This window comes from Lynx rufus, unplaced genomic scaffold, assembly GCF_022079265.1.
Source record: "Lynx rufus isolate CCGP_SWC_20201006 ecotype Redwood Valley unplaced genomic scaffold, mLynRuf1.p SCAF_7, whole genome shotgun sequence".
NCBI classification, from domain to species: Eukaryota; Metazoa; Chordata; class Mammalia; order Carnivora; family Felidae; genus Lynx; species Lynx rufus.
The window spans coordinates 78,759,937-78,776,044 of NW_025814889.1; the positions used below are offsets into that span (position 1 = coordinate 78,759,937).

Here is a 16,108-nt window from a genome sequence, read left to right on the forward strand (position 1 = left end):
TGGATTTTTTTTAGGGGGGGGCACTCTCATAATGTTGGTGATATCAGCAAGAAATCCAAGCGTCCTTAAGCTGGAGACAAAATGGAAAGACCGTGTATGTAGTACCTTCAGGGCCCATAATAGAAGATCCCCAGTTTTCCTCTGGCGATTTACCCAGCATCCTACACCCACAGGCTCGCTCTACATATGCTGGGCGAGGTGGGGAATCACAAACGTTTATGAGAACCTTGGTCTCTGAATAACTATGTTGGGGGAAGCCACCCTACCCACAAATCTACACCCTCAGCAGTGTTCCGTGAACAAGGAATAAACTCTTACCGCATTTGAGACATTCAGTGATATATGGGATGGAGTGGGGGTGCCGTGAGACCGGTCCACCCTGGCTGGAGGCCATAGGGGTGCGTTTTTTTTTTTTTTGGTAGAGAATTTAAAAACAACAATAAAATGGACTAAAAATCAGTTAGCTTTTGTTATCACCCAGCAGGAGCAGTTCTTTTGTTTTTATTTTTTTATTAAAAAAATTTTTTTTTAAGTTTGTTTATTTTTGAGAGAGAGAGAGACAGAGCGTGAGCAGGGGAGGGGCAGAGAGAGAGAGGGAGACACAGAATCCAAAGCAGGCTCCAGGCTCTGAGCTGTTAGCACAGAGCCCGACATGGGACTTGAACTCACGAACCGCGAGATCATGACCTGAGCCAAAGTCGGACGGTTAACCGATGGAGCCACCCAGGCATCCCAGTGACAAAGTACTCTTCCCCATCAGAGTGCACTGCCTCCCCACCTGCTCAGTGCACGCCCCCCCGCCCACCCCCCCCCCCCCATCGCTGGAGCCATTACGCATTTTTTTTTTTTTTTTTTTAACACAGTGAGCTTCCTTTACGATACAGGAATACAGGAACACATTTACTAATCCTGGGAGTTCTGCCTGCTTCAGAACGTAGGCCCATGTGGAGAAAGAGGTGCCAGGTGCTTATCTTTGTGCCCTGTGACGCCGGCCACAAGATTAGCAAGATTAGGCCAGACATTTGTAGTTGGGTCACCAGAGATGCTGCTGGTCCCGACCGGTGGGAAGCTTTCTGCCACGCCTTCCTGCACACTCTGGAGGGGCCCGCTTTGAAGGCGGGCCACATAATTTCAATTCCAAAGACACCAAAGTGAGTTTTGCTTTTATTTTTCCCGCGCAGTGCTGGGACCAGAAGCAGCTCAGGCACCCACAGGTAAGCCGCGTGGCTGAGTGAGGAGCAGGCCCGAACCCACATGCCCACTGGTCCCCAGCTCCCTCCCCATATCCCCCGAACCTGCCACGCCCGGGCCTCCCTCTCGCTGTCTCTGCTCAAAGCACACTGGCCTCCTTGCTCGCACCAGGCCTGTTCCCACCTCTGGTCTTGGCACTGGCTCGTCCCCTCAGCTTCTCAAACTCTGTGCTCAATGGGGAGCAGGGCAGCCTGTTAAAATTGGACCCCATCTTTCTCTCACTTCTGTAGAGTCCCCCTTTCCTGTTCTGTTTCTTCTTAGGACACTTACCACCATCAAATATACAATCCATTCACTTGCTAAGTTTATTGTCGATCTCTCCGCCTGGAATGGGAACCCATGAAAACATACATCTTTGTGTATTTTATTCACTGAGGTATCCCCAGCTCATAGAAAGGTGCCTGGCACATAGTAGGTGCTCAATAAGTCCTTGCTGAATGAAAAAAAGAAACAAATAGGGCCCAGTGTGAGACAGGCCCTTCCAGACCATCCGGTTTCTGCTTTGCTTTCCTCGGTCCTCCTGTCCCCCCACGGAGGAGCTCTCTCAGCTTCTGGCACACTCAGCTCCCCTTCCCACCTGTTAGGGTTAGCGTGGGAGTCGTGCTTCGGGGGCCACAAGAGCAAAAGGGTAGAGCAAGTTGTTTCTGCAGGAGCGCAGTTTGTGGGGTGTCTCCCCCGGCTCACCCCAGACTTGGTTCCCCCTTGGAGCTCTGTCCTCCAGATTCAGAAACAGGTCCTCATCTCAGACCGGTGCTCCCTCTGGATTCATCCTTATACTCCTTACCTCGAGTGCGATTCTGTCCTCTGTGTCTTCCTGGTGTGAGGTGTGTGTGTGTGTGTGTGTGTGTGTGTGTGTGTGTGTGTGAGAGAGAGAGAGAGAGAGTGCGGAAAGACCGTTCCCATTCTTTCTGGCTCTGTTTGGCTCTTTTCTTATGTCCCCTCCCCAAGTCTGTTCCCCCAAGAGGGAGTTCTGGAAGATGACTCCTCGTTCTGGTCCTTGTGCACAGAGATTCTCTGTAATGAGAGCTTTACTCCAAGGACTGGGTTGCTGGGGGTTTGGGTATCATGATAGTCGGGGCTGCAGGCAGGGGTTTTCCCCTTTGGGTCCCATTTCCATCCTGCTGTTCTGGGGTGTCACAGGGAAAGCATCCTGTACGATTGGGGTGGGAGGCTGGGGGTGAGCAGTCTTGGCTGACGGCTCCGTTTTGCAAAGGACCTGAGGAACTGGGTATTTGTCTCGTCACCAGGCCTGCGGCGGTGGCTGTCCCTGGCACCTCTGCTTCTATTCTCTCTGCCACATGTCGCCATCTTCTAGGACCTGCCTCGGGTCTCGCCTCCTTGCGACATTCCACCTGCCATGAGTGGCCCTCCTCAGTCCTCAGCATTCCCTTTACAAGATCACTTGTCTTTCCCCCTCTTGCCATGGATCTTTCCTGCCTCTGTATGGGGTCCCCATGAGACCCAGGTTCTTCAAGAGCGAGCTCTGTCCACTGAGCTTTATTTCCCTCGGCATGTGAATTAGGGCCTCGCTCTGGTGGGGCCTCAGCAGTGGCCTGTGAATGGAGGCGCCTCCTCCAGGACAGCCCCCGGGCCTGGCGTACAGGAGGCTCAATCACTATTTGTGGACCAGATGAGGAAGCTGTCCAGATACTGGCCATTCCTTCCTGGGTCCAGTCTATTCAATTCAAGCCGTGCTTCCCAGGGACCTACTATGTGTCAGTTACCACGAGGGCTATCAAAGTAGAGAAGACGTGCTTTCTGAATCAAGGAGGCTGTACCGACCCCAGTCACTCTACTGTCAGACAGAATGTAGGAAAAGCAGGCGCAGGGAAGGCTTGAAGGGTTCACTCTACTTGTGCTCACCCTGGAAAGATGAGCCAGGCATCCTTGCAGCCTTAGGGGGGAAAACACGTGATCTGCCTGCAAGGACGGGCCCGTGGGACCTTATGGGACATGGGACCCTTCGAGTCTCAGGAATGTGCTGGCCCAAGCCTCCACTTGCCCCTGTGGGATAATGATCCCAGGTGGACTCACAGGGTGGGAGGGGAATTAGGGGCCAAATAGATATGTCTAGGCCTGTGGGGTTGCAAAGGCAGGGGACAGGTTTATTGTGATGCAGGGTCTCCCTGAGATGCTCATTAAAGGAGACAAGTTTCAGCTTTCCTTCTCGGTCTGCCTAGCGGGAGATTCCCACGCTCATAAATAGCTTTAATAACTTTCTCCTGCCTTTTATGTTGTTGGGAGGCCCGTCGTCTGCCCGATAAAAAGGCAGGGGCACGGACAGGTCTCCAGCGTGAGACCTGTGTGCTTCGGGCCTCTCCATTTTCCCTGCACTGCCCTGCACCGCGGAGGCATGGCCAGCCGTCCCCACCGCATCCGCTCCGGCTATGGGGTCAGGAACTTCAGCTCCTGCTCTGCCGTCCTGCCCAAGCCGTCGGCCCACAGCTGCTCCAGTGCCATGGCCTACCGCGGGGGCAGTCCTGGGGGGCCCGGCTACAGGCGCCTCGGGGGCTTTGGCAGCCGGAGCCTGTGCGCAGTGGGGTCCCCGCGGATGGCGGTGAGCTGTGGATGGCCCCTGCGCAGCGGGGGCAGCTTTGGCTACCGCGTAGGGGGACTTTGTGGACCCAGCCCGCCCTGCATCACCAGCGTGTCGGTCAACGAGAGCCTCCTCACGCCCCTCAACCTGGAGCTTGACCCGAACGCACAGTGCGTCAAGCACCAGGAGAAGGAGCAGATCAAGTGCCTGAACAACAAGTTTGCTGCCTTCATTGACAAGGTGGGTCTGTGGGCTGCTCCCTGGGGCTGTGGCACAGGAAGGGGCGAGGGACTTAGAACCCAATGACCAGCCGTCTTCACATTCTCTGAGTCCCAGGCCTGCAACCCATCAGCACGTGGCCTTGGGAGCATGACTGAATCGGGCTCTTGGTTTTCAAATGCTACCGGGAGAGTCAAACGCAACGATGAATGTGAAACCAGACAGAACGGGAAGTTTATTGAGGCGGCTTCCCTGCCCAGCAAGAGCTGCGTGTGTGTCTGTGGCCCCATCTTCGGGATCTCAGCCATCACCCCGTGGGGGGTGGGTGGGGGGGGCGGGATGTCTGCTTAGGTTTGTGTGGAGGTGCCGCCCTCCCCAGGGTGAAAGGATCCAGGATGAGGAGGGGCCAGAAGCTCCTTTCCTGCTCCTTCTAGTAGGAAGGCTGTGAGTTCCCGGGATTTCTGCCCCAGGCGCTTTTCCCCACCCAAAGTTACACAGATTAAACACAGTGAGTTGAGAAACTTAAGGGGGCAGCCCCTGGAGGGGCTGTTGAATTGCACTCTTCAGATGCTGGGGTCTCTGAGCCCACCTTCTGGTTGGACGCATAGCTCTGGTGTCCTCTAACTCAGTGGCACCCCCTCGGCGAGCCTCTCTGGGGGAGGACAGCCCCTGAAGTCCAGGAGAGGAAAGGGTCCCCTTCTAGGGCTGAGTGCTGTGCACATCTACACCAAGGGTCTTTGTAAGTGGACACACACAGAGTGACGGTGCATGGAGGCCTTGCTCTCTGATAAGAGCCACCATCAGAAATAGGCATCTCTCCACGCGAAGGTGCTGTCCATTATTCTTTTTATTTTTTAATGTTCGTTTATTTTTGAGAGAGTGCCAGCAGGGGAGGGGCAGAGAGAGAAGGGGACAGAGAATCTGAAGCGGGCCCTGCGCTGTCAGCAGCGTCCCGACGCAGGGCTCGAACTCACGAACCACGCGATCATGACCTGAGCTGGAGTCAGATGCTCAACCGACTGAGCCACCAGGCACCCCTGGACACCTACCTACTCTTCACATGCTGCTGGCTCGTCTCTTCCACCAGCACATCGTGTGGGTCATTCATTATGCAAGGACACCCACCAAGGGCGGTGGAATGAGGTTGAAATCCAGCCCACGCTCGGCTCACCGGGCTGTATGCCCTGGAAGGAGGCTGTGTCTGCCTGGAGTGGCCCCTTTGCCTAATTTGCTTGAAAGCACAGTAAGGTCCCCGAACATGCAAGGACCTTTGCACGTAGCCTTTTGGACAGCACGCAGGTATGCAGTCTCTGTGTGAGCAGTCAGTTCCGGTCCGAGATCCAGATTCTTGCCTGAAATTATTCAGTTATTAAACGTCGGCAACAAATCAGATTTCTATGACACGGTTTGCGGGCCAAGTAAAACGTGCCTGCAGGGCAGAAAGAGCCTGGGGCCTGCCAGGGGACATTGCTGATGCATTTCCACTGCCTCGGTTTACAATGAGGCTCCGGGAGAGTGGGGCACAGGGGCCCGGTTGGTGGCAGAGTCAGGCAGGGGAAGGTGTCCGCATTCCCCGTCCAGGGTCCCTGGGATGGGCTCTCCTGCCCCAGGATCAGAGTGAGGGAGAGTCGTGGTGGGTGTGTTTTTAAATCACTGGCATAAAAATGCCCACAAACTTAGTGGCTTAAAACAATACAAATTTCTTATGAGGTCAAAACCAAGGTGTTGGCATAGCTGCATTTCTCTCTGGAGGCCCCAGGGGAGACCTGTTTTCAGGGACATGCACGCTTTTGGCAGAATTGCGTTCTGTGTGATGGTAGGACTGAGGTCCCTGTTCCCTTGCTGGCTGGCTGGCTGGAGCTCCTTCTCAGTTTCTGGAGGCCACTGGTATTCCTTGACTCAGGCTCCTTCTCCCTCCACCTCCAAAGCCGGTGATCGTGGCCAAGGCTGCCTCAGGTTTTAAGTCTCTCCTCTGCCTCTTCCTTCTGTGCACCTCTCCACTCTTCTGCCTTCTTCTTCCACTTTATTGAAAAGCTTTTAAAAAATGTTTATTATTTATTTTTTTGAGAGAGGGAGACAGAGCGCAAGCAGGAGAGGGCAGAGAGAGAGGGAGACACAGAATCCGAAGCAGGCTCCGGGCTCTGAGCTGTCAGCAGAGAGCCTGGCACGGGGCTCGAACTCACAAACTGCAAGATTATGACCCGAGTGGGAGTCGGATGCTCCACCGACTGAGCCACCCAGGCGCCCCCTTCCTCTCCCACTTTAAAAGGCCCATTATGACACCTTGGGGCCACCTGGATAATTCCAGATCTCCTGATCTTCAGTGCCATAACCTACATTCCACCTGCAGGGTCCCTTTTGCCACATAACATAACAGATTCACAGGTCCCAGGGATTAGGACGTGAACATCTTTGAGGAGCCATTTTTGGCCCACCACACACGGTTGAGAGTGTTTTTGCAAGATCAGATGTTATTTCATTCTGTGCAGAATAAATACCGCAAATAAATTGTGTGCTCTAGTGGGAGAGGGGGATAGGGTGAGGGAACATTCCTGGGGGAACAGCCGTGACCTGCACTTTCAGACTTTGCCAAATGATTTGGCCTTTGGGGGAAGGTCACAGCCTGCTGCGGGTCAGAGATCATCCCCAAGGGCAGAGAGGGCTCAGGGCTCCCCCTGAGTCTCTTTCCTCCACCCTGGGCGGCAGGTGCGCTTCCTGGAGCAGCAGAACAAGCTTCTGGAGACCAAGTGGCAGTTCTACCAGAACCGCAAGTGCTGCGAGAGCAACCTGGAGCCCCTGTTCGAGGGCTACATCGAGACGCTGAGGCGGGAGGCCGAGTGCGTGGAGGCCGACAGCGGGAGGCTGGCCTCGGAGCTCAACCACGTGCAGGAGGTGCTGGAGGGCTACAAGAAGAAGTGAGTGCGGCCGGGCTGGGGGTGGTTATGGGTGTGGGGCAGGTCTTGGCTGGGTCCACACCACTCTACCCGCGGTGGGGATGGCTGAAGGTCAGGGCCAGCCCAGGCTACCTCTCTGATGGTTCTGTTTTCTCAGCCTGCTCTATCTGGTCTCAGCTCCCAGCTCTTGTAGCCCCATCCTGGGAAATGGGGAGAGAGCTGGGGAGAAGAGGTACTCCCAGCCTGGGAGGGTAGGACACACATCCAGGGCACACAGTGGCCTAGAGACACAGAGAGAGGAACAACAACGGAATGGGAAGAGAGAGGTCAACAGACTGGAGGAAAGAACTTGGGAACAGTCAGCACTTGGATGTGGGGAGAGGAAAGGTCCCTGGGGAGGTATCTCCAAGATGATCCGGCCAATGCCATTCAAGATAGCCAATAAGCTTGGAGAAGTCGTTTATTCACTCTGTGGATAAATCACCAGGCTCTTGTTCTGCAAGGCTCTGCGATTCAAAGGCCCGCGTCAATCTTCCCTTGTAACCTGACTTGTTTAGGTTGGCCATTGCCTAGTTTAAACTCACCGGGTCACTGACACCTTGCTCCTCTTTCCCTGTTGATAGGGATGGAGAGAAAGGTGATCCTGACATAATCTGTCCTGATCATTCTAATTGGAAGTAACTGGAATTCGGATCTTGGGAGATCGGGTGTTACCATCCAGATGGACCCAGCAATGGGTTTACACTTTCCTTGGGGGGATGCAAATGCAGACACAATTCTGTTTGCAGGTGTCAAGGCCTGTCTCCCAGTCTGGGGGGGCGGTGTGAGGGCCAGTAATTACATAGCCCAGAGTTTATAGCAGCCCAAATTACTCTGTCATTAAAAAGTCGTGAAAATCATGCTATGAGGACTCTGGTCATCCCTGTGGGCTGGGCAGGGCTGCTGCAGGAATGACCTCATGGGCAGGCACAAGAGAATGTGCCAGGCGGTGCAGGAGGGCTGTGGAAATGCCCCCCCCCCCGCAGTCAGGGCGTAATGGGGTGCTTCCAGGATTTCAAGTCCTTGAGTATTGGGGGAAGGGAAGAGAACATCACAGGGATGGTTTCATGGAGCTTTACGTTTTGTACAATTTTCGGGTTGAAAGACACCCCCTGTCCCCTGGAGCATCTCTCTTTCACTCATCCCACAAATATTTCCAGCATGCCTTATTGCACATCAGGCAATGTAGCCCAAGATGCAGAGAGATTAAATGGCTTGCCTGACGTTTTTCAGAAACTTCAGTCCAAGCTTGGACCAGAAACCAGAGGCTTGAACTTCATGTCCAGTGTCCTTTTGGTGGGTTCTTCGTGACTGCAAAATAGAAGTCCACAGAGGCCAAGCCTCTTTCCCCAAGGCACACAGCAAGTCAAGGGCAGAACCAAGGAGTCTTGAACAGCTAGGGCTTGGTTGGCCCACCCAAAGCCCTCATCCCCAAGGGCCTCTCCATCTGTGCTCTCTCTCCTCAGGTATGAAGAAGAAGTGGCCCTCAAGACCACGGCTGAGAATGAGTTTGTGGTGCTGAAGAAGGTGAGTGAGTCCTCCCACATGGGGAAGAGTGAAATCTTAGATGCTGGACCTCTGAGACTAGCAACTTGCCAACTTTGCGGCAGTCCAGTCGTGGTGGCCAGGCACTCGACTCCCCTGACCAATGGGGGCCACTTGGTTGGCAATGCCCGTATGAGAGGGAGACCGATTAAGTGACCACTGTGGCTAATCAGCCAGACAGCAGCTCGGTGAGACCTCGGGCCCGAGAGTCAGCTACTTGGATGCTGCCCAGCCTGGGTGCCAAGGACGGCCTGTGGGTGGGGCGCACTCATGGCTCTGTGGCCACCACGTGACATGCTCCACGGGCCAATCTAGCTTAGTAGTAGCAGCCTGGCATTTTGGGCTGTGATATTAGGCTACTCGCTTCAGGAAGGTCTCTAATTCTGGAGGAAAGAGAAAAAAGTCTGTCGAGGTCAGACTTCTCTCTACTCCCTATTTGAGGTGGCCCCATGGATGTTTCTGTGATAGGAGAAGAGTAGGACAGAACATAGCCTCAGGGCCCCCTATAGAGGGCAAAGGTCCAGGGGCCCTGAGTGACCCTTGTTCCACCCTTTCCCATGTGTGTCCACCAGGACATAGACTGTGCCTACCTGCGCAAGGCTGACCTGGAGGCAAATGTGGAGGCGCTAAGGGAGGAGATGGGCTTCCTACAGGCCCTCTATGAGGAGGTGAGTCTCTCCCCTTCTCCAGAAGAGCAAGCGAGGGAGGAGAGGGCAGAGGGTTTTTTGAGTTGTGGGTTGTCTTGGTCCTTTGGCTTTAGAAAGTATTGTCCATCCCTAACTCTTTTAGGACCTAAACATCCTTTCCTTCTGTGATCAGAGGAGATTTTTCTCTTGCTTAGGCCTCCTTTCAAAATGGAAATGGGTGATTCCCTTCCTTTAAAATTATTTGTGGGGCACCTGGGTGGCTCAGTCCGTTGAGCATCCTCTTGATTTTGGCTCAGGTCATGATGTCATGGTTGTGGGATCGAGGACCACGTCAGGCTCTGCACTGGGTGTGGAGCCTGCTTGGGATTCTCTCTCTCCCTCTGCCCCTACCCCATTTGCACACTCTCTCTCTTTTTCTCTCTCTCCCCCCCCAAAAAAAACCCACACAGATGATTTGAAGGACTGTGATTCATTGCCTATCTACACAGCACAGCATGAAGTGGAGATATGACAATATAGGTGTGGGTATATAGGTGTAATAATATCTTATTAATTCAGGTAGTATGAAAAGTTCATTAGAAAACCCAGGACTCTAAATCTGTCCATTGTCTGGTAGATTAGATTTATGCAGATAGCTAGAGCTGCACTTCTGGAATTCTCCAATTTTATTTCCTAAAGCTTCAGGTGGGGATGGTTTTTTACCTACAGCAATGGGAATCAGTGGGGGATTTGGAGCTGAGGGCACTGGTTGCTGTCTCCTACAGGAAATCTACCTCCTTCAGTCACAAATCTCTGACACCTCGGTGGTCGTCAAAATGGACAACAGCCGGGAGCTCAACATGGACTCAGTGGTAGCCGAGATTAAGGCTCAGTATGACGACATCGCCAGCCGCAGCCGGGCCGAGGCTGAGTCCTGGTACCAAACCAAGGTGAACTGGAGGGCCGAGCTGCCCTTTGGGCAGGGAAGATAGCCAGAACCTGAAGCTTCTCTGGGAAATGCACCCACACATTCAGAGGGGCTCCATCACAGGCCCAAGCAGAGCAGGGGTAGGAGACAGGACCACTGTAGAACAGCAGGCTGGCTCCTCATAGTGACGACCCAGCACCCCTCCAGCAATGTCACAACCATTGGCTGGTCCTGAATGTTTGTCTCCCAACCCAACCCACAGTGCGAGGAGATGAAGGCCACGGTGAGCCAGCAGGGCGAGAACCTCCGCAGAACCAAGGATGAGCTCAATGAGCTGAACCGCATGATCCAGAGGCTGACGGCAGAGGTGGAGAATGCCAAGCAGCAGGTCAGGGGGCGCTGAGACCTCGCTCGGTGCACCTGCTGTTTCTGATCTGTTCTCATGCTGCTTCTGATCTGCTCTCCTGCTGCTTCTGATCTGCTCTCCTGCTGCTTCTGATCTGCTCTCCTGCTGCTTCTGATCTGCTCTCCTGCTGCTTCTGATCTGCTCTCTGCTTTCCTCCTGCCTTAAGGGGCTGCTGCTGTCTTTGGAGAGGCTTATATTTTAACCACCTGCATCTGAAAGACCGACAAGCACTGTTTGCACAGAGCATTGTGGGGGAGGGTTGGTCTGTCTACCTTCTCTGAATTCTGCTCCTATTTCCCTTCATATCCCTCCAAGGTTTCTTTCCTTTAAACATACCTTAGGCAATGCGGTCTAGTGCAGGTTGTGTTCTGCTGGCTCTCCCCCCGCCTCTCCAGATGGATTTGAGGTGCACAGACCTGACCTGGTCCCACGCCACTCTGTTCACAGTGCACGCTAGCACCATCTGTGCATCTCTGTAATTGAACATGGCTTGTCCCTCATTCCATTCCCCACAACCTCTCTGAGTCTCAATTTCTTCATCTGCTTAATGGGAAATAACCGTGCCTGTTCTGACACGCTCAGAGTAACTGGAAGCAGATAGGCAACATCTGTGAAAGTGCCTTGTAAACCAACAATGGTAAACAAGTGTAAGATACTATCACTAATTATTATCAGTCCTGTTCCAGCACTAGCATTTCCTCCCTCTAATGGCTCACTGGGGACTTGAGTTTTACAATACAATTAAGAGGCACATACATGGAGGAAGAAAGCTCCAAAGGGCCATTATTTTCCTGCCTAGTTAATTTGCAAGTGGACCATTTGGAACAGAGGTGAAATAGGTTGATGGAGGCCATTGGGGACCCACTAGGTCCCCTTCTCAAGCTTCTCCCCTTCTCCCCTCCCTGACAGCGGTGCAAGCTGGAGGGCGCCGTGGCTGAGGCAGAGCAGCAGGGCGAGGCAGCCCTCGGTGATGCCAAATGCAAGCTGGCGGGGCTGGAGGCCGCCCTTCAGAAGGCCAAGCAGGACATGGCCTGTCTGCTCAAGGAGTACCAGGAGGTGATGAACTCCAAGCTGGGCCTGGACGTGGAGATCGCCACTTACAGAAAGCTGCTGGAGGGCGAGGAGAGCCGGTGAGGACAGGGCTTAGGGTCTCTTCACATCCCCACTCAGGGCTGGAGGACTGCCTCAACAGACTATCATCCTCCAGGCAGAGAGTGTTCAAACTGGGAAAGACTCCAGAAAGACTCTAGAAATCAAGAAGTCTAACCATTTTCCCATTTTCAGATGGGGAAACCGAGGCCTAAAGAGGGGAAGGAACTTGTTCAAGGTGACAGCTAGGTAGTGGCTATGCTAAAATTACCATTTCCGGTGATCTTTTCCCTCCCACACTGCCCCTCCCGATGCAACTAAGCTCATTCCAAGGCAACTACTTTACCCTGTTGACTGGAAAGGGGTTTCTGCAATCACATCACAGTGGATTGTAAAAGCTGGAATCATTCAGAGGATTTGCTAAAGGCCATTTGGCTTGGCGTGTACAGACAAGGAACCCTATAGTCTCGTGTTCAGGAGCAGCAAATAGAAATGACCAGCACAGGGTCCTTGCTTAGTAGGGAAAGGCAGGGGCAGCATAAATCAGGCTCTGCCGACAGTTTGAGCCAAGAACTGGGGCAAGTGAAGTCAGCAAGGGAAGGAGCAGTGTGGATTTATACCTGGGGTAGTGACGAGCATTTAGCCTGGAGGTAGCCACATCGTTACTGCCTCCTAGCTGGGTCCCATCACGGGGGAGCAAGCTAGACTGGGGGGGAGGACAGTTGCATAGAGAGGTTAAGATCACAGGTTGTGAGCCATCTAGACCACCTGGATTCACATCCCAGCTCTACCACTTACTAGCTCTGAACCTCTGGGCCTCAGCATCCCGATCTGTACAACAGATAATCATAAAACCCAGCACTTTATGCTGTTGCAAGGATTAAATGAGTTAGTGTGAATGGAAATCACCAGTAGGGGCAGGTTACGGTCAGAACAAGAATCTCTCTATCCAGGGTAGCCAGGCAGGGCTGTACCACGGAGAGGCTCCTTACTGACCAGGTTAGCATTAGAAATCTGACATGTGTCGCCCCCTAGGCAGCTGGCCATGCTGCTGGATTTGTGCCACGCTTGACCAAAGCAGGTAAACTCTTCTGTCCGTTTCCTCAGGACTCCGGGTGAAGCCACCAGATTGATCTCCCCCTTTTACACTTAAGCCCCTGGCCCACTCATCAACACTCAGTAAGGCACTCGGCATTTGCGCTGTGAAACTTACTTTCATCATCATCATCATCATCATCATCACTGATGTATTAAGAACTCAATTCTATAACGCATGAGGCACTGTCTCCAACACATGAGATTTTACAAGATGGTTGGGTGTATGGAGCTTTGCATATTGTGGCCACTGACCTTTTGACAGATCTTCTCTTCTTGGCATTTAACAAGTGTAATTGGATTACCCAAGTAACCCTGGCTGCAGAAAACACAGAAAATGAGAAAACAAAGCAGCCATAATCACTCAACTTGGTGACAGCTGCTGCTAGCATTGTGGCGCAACAGGCGCCATGATGGGCATTGGCTAGAATCTTCTGGAAGGGCACAGTTCCAAGGCTGTGGCAAGGTCAGATTCACGTGGTGGGAGAGTGAGCCCAAAGCATAGATCCTTACTGAAAAGCTGTAGTATGTTGAAGTGCTCAGTCGGGCAGAAGGAATCAGACTGGAGATTTACTGGAGGACATGGTTTGAAGCTGGGGGATAAAAAAAGAGGGTGATGTAGAAGAGAAAGTGCAGGTGGGCGTGAGGGAGGAGGGACCCACGGCAGTGACATAAATGTCTCATCATCAATGAGATGTTCATAATGTTAGTAGCAAACACAGTGGATTTACTGTGTGCCAGGCTCTACCTGTAGGCACTTTGCAATGTAGAGCTTGCAACAGTGCTGGAAGGTGGGTATTATCATCCCATTTCATAAATGAGGAAACTGAGGTACAGAAAGGCTAGGTGATTTGTCCAAGGTCACCCAGCTTGTGATCTGGCTCAGCCAGATTTGCGCCCAGGACGCCAGGCTCTTGACCACCATTCCCTCCTGCCCCCTCTGCATGTATCAAGTCAGATAGATATCCAGGGTAGCATTTAAGCTCATGGGATAAAAAAAAATGGCTCAATTAGCATGCTAGGCAAGCTCTTTCCCACCTGAAGGTGTCCCAGTTAGGCAGTGGCTGTTCCCATCACCTCTTTGGCCATGCTGGAACTTCCAGCCAGGGGACAAGGTGGATAACCCCACTGCACCCCACGTGTACCTTCCGGTACACCACATTTCCATGGCCGAGAAGCAAACAAGGCATATAAAGTGGGCTTTGGGTCCTGCAACCTAACATTCCCCTGTCCTTTTGGGGTCCCTGGGAGCAGTGGCGACACTGATGCTCTCTGTGGTAGGTGGGCAACACGTCCCCTCCCCTCAGCCCTGCTCTCTTCGCTCAGGATGGACCAGAACAGACCTGCTGCAAGAACAGAGGAACCCCATTCTAAATGTTCACTCTCTCTCTCTCTCTCTCTCTCCTGCAGCTTGTGTGAAGGCGTGGGCTCCGTCAATATCTGTAAGTTGGGTGTGTGTGTGGGCATCGTTCTTTTGGGTGTTAATATTGGGTTGCATCTAATCGGTGACCGAATCTCTGTCTGTGGGGCACTGGGCAGGGGAGATGTGAACTGAGGTCTCTGGGATCTGGACAAATGGATGGTCCAAAATATTTGGTCCCTACGTGGAGCCATCTGGAATATCCGTGAAGCATAAGTGAATGACTGGGGGAAGTTCTGCCCCGCTGACTGGTTCTGCAAAATTAGCTCAAGTCTTTCAGTTACACACAAGATACTCTTCAAGTAGCACAATATTTTAATAGGAAGAAACATTTTTGATGTTTATTCTGACCGTTTGGGCCCACTGCAGGCAACTCTTTACCTTGAATAATCCAATGTGTACACAGTCCCTAGGCTAGGTATCTATCTGTTCTCATTTTCCCAGCAACCATGTTTCTAGATGATTCCTTCACTATGACCCATCAGTTTTTGCCCAAAGATTGTATAAACACATCTCAACATTAGTCTGGTTCAAGCAGAGTTATGTGTCCAATTTGCTAACCACACTCCTTCAAGAAGCAGATGGCAATGGCTTTGGATTTGCCGGTAGGTCTAAAGATTCATGATGCTGATCCCTCAGAAACATGAAAGTCAATCATTGGTGGCAAAAGGTTTTGGGTCATGTCGTGTCGGGGATGGAGGAGAATTCTGACCCAGTGTCTCCTCCCGCAGGTGTGAGCCGTTCCCAGGGTGGCGTGATCTGCGGTGACCTCAGTGCCACTGTCCCTCGTGGCCCAGGGGTTGTGGCTTCCAGCAGTGGTGCCCTCTGCTCCCCCTCTGTAGTGGGGGCCTGCTCCGGTGTGAGATCCGTGCGGTTTGCATAGTGGGCAGGGGACTCCGGCGGGTGCCGCTCTCTGATAGGGGCAGGGGTGGGGAGCAGGAGGGGAAAATCATTTCTCTCCCAGACCCCCATGCCTGTTTAGTAATTTCTCCTGGCTGGAACCCAGACTGTCTCTCCAGTTTTCTTCCTATTGCATTTATGATTTACTCTTTGTGTGCAAACCCTGGGTGTAACATTACTGCCACCTCTGTTAATTCCCCCTTCCCTGTGGTCCAGGAAAGGCATGTAAAGGCTTTTTGATATAAGATGCTCAGCCGCTTTCTTCCCCAGCTAATTTCAGGTTAGCAAACATTTTACTAAGTCTGCTTACTAAGTACTGGCCGTGCGCCAAGGCCCTCTGGGCAGGGAGCCAGGTAGGAGAATGGCGATGGGTAGGTGCACCTGTGCTTTGCCCCCGGATGAGGGGCGGGGCATGTCACCTCAGCACTGAGGGAGCAAAGGGGAAGTGGACTAGGGGTCCGGGAGGCCCCTCACACTCTGAGAGATTGTGTGTTCCCAGAGAGACCCCCAGCTATTTGTACATCAGGATGGAAAGATTGACTGAAGCTAACAGCTGAGGTGTTTATGGTTGGCAGTTTGGATTTTTTTTTTTCCCTTTTTTGTATTTGGGTGATTCCTGTTATGGCTCCTTCTTTCTTTGTGTGTGCGTGATTAAATATCGATGGCAACAAGTTTTCTCCCAGCAAACAAATTAATGCCTGCCTCCTTTGTGGTTTTCCCAGCCCCCTTCAAAGCCTTGACCTTTTCAACGCTTCCGCAAATGTGGTCCACAGACCACCACATATATCAGGGTCGCCGGGATGGGGGTGAGGGGTGGAGGGGACTTCTTAAATAAGCAGATCCTGGGCTCCATCCAGAACTCTTGAATCCGAAGTTCTAGGGATGAGCCCAGGAATATGAATTTAAGCAAGCTCCCAGGTGATTTCTGTAGGAACTAAAGTTGAGAACCATTGGTTTGTGTGCGCAGACAGAAGAAGAGGGTCAGATAATTCTGATCGAGGAGCTGACTTCCTCTCTGATTCTCACAGGATCAGAGTCATCTCTTTGCATTTCTCCTTTGACTTTGCCAAAAGGTCGGAGCCAATCTGAGTCACCCAGGCCTGGGTGGGGTGGAGGGAAAGCTAGAAGAGGGGAGGAGACAGGAGCCTTTATCCACAGGC

At 52.6% G+C, this 16,108-nt stretch overlaps 1 protein-coding gene across 1 annotated transcript; it reads left to right on the forward strand.

Annotated features, from left to right (window-relative positions):
- Positions 1–3,604: 3,604 nt before the first annotated feature.
- LOC124501679 (keratin, type II cuticular Hb5-like) lies at positions 3,605–14,931 on the forward strand. The gene is made up of 9 exons (XM_047066055.1): positions 3,605–4,027; positions 6,713–6,921; positions 8,406–8,466; positions 9,057–9,152; positions 9,896–10,060; positions 10,301–10,426; positions 11,354–11,574; positions 14,039–14,070; positions 14,780–14,931. The coding sequence occupies exons 1-9, from the start codon at positions 3,605–3,607 to the stop codon at positions 14,929–14,931; spliced, it is 1,485 nt and encodes a 494-aa protein (XP_046922011.1).
- Positions 14,932–16,108: the final 1,177 nt, after the last annotated feature.